At 48.1% G+C, this 593-nt stretch overlaps 1 protein-coding gene across 1 annotated transcript in view; it reads right to left on the bottom strand.

Annotated features, from left to right (window-relative positions):
• LANCL3 (LanC lantibiotic synthetase component C-like 3 (bacterial)) overlaps positions 1-593 on the bottom strand; it is a 51,335-nt gene that overhangs the window by 6,525 nt on the left and 44,217 nt on the right. The window contains exon 5 of the mRNA XM_014545374.1: positions 307-514. Within this exon, the coding sequence (XP_014400860.1) occupies positions 307-514 (208 nt within the window). The remainder of the gene's footprint in view (positions 1-306; positions 515-593) is intronic.

Raw genomic sequence — 593 nt, 5'->3', positions numbered from 1 at the left:
TCTGGGGTTTGTTTAGCTTCTATAATTGAAACTTTGTTGCTTTTGGAGCTCAGAGCCGGGCCGCGGCAGGCGGGGAACCTTGGCTTCCTCCATCACTGGAACAAGCAAGCGTCCTGCTCGCTTCAGCTGCGTGGCTGCCCTGCCATCTTTGTTGGCGGTTAATTTGCATATCATGCTGATTAGCCAATGGGAGGCGTAGCAAAGGTATGGTCAATTACCATGTTTGTCTATTATTAGATAGGATTACCTATTCAGAATGTTAGTTAGATTAACATCTGCAAAAAATACATGTGAAGAATGGTTGACCTTTGGGCTCGGTAGATGTATTTAGAGTTTCCTGTGAGCTGATAAAGCAACAGGAATACATAGGCACTGCCAGCTACACCGTGGCAAATTCCTGGCACCTTCTCTAGCAGGCCCTTCTGCCATGTGAGTTCCCCACACCGGATACATGTGTCCAGGTACTGTGGTTTCTTGGAAACCAGATAAGCTTTGGCAAACAGATAGGCAATTCCTGTGAAAACATCCAAGACATTAGAGCAGCCGTGGGCAAACTACGGCCCGCGGGCCGGATCCGGCCCGTTTGAAATGAA

The sequence above is a fragment of the Myotis brandtii genome, unplaced genomic scaffold (assembly GCF_000412655.1).
Source record: "Myotis brandtii unplaced genomic scaffold, ASM41265v1 scaffold404, whole genome shotgun sequence".
NCBI classification, from domain to species: domain Eukaryota; kingdom Metazoa; phylum Chordata; class Mammalia; order Chiroptera; family Vespertilionidae; genus Myotis; species Myotis brandtii.
Note: the sequence above shows the minus strand (reverse complement) of the source record. Positions and strands in the feature narration are given on the sequence as shown.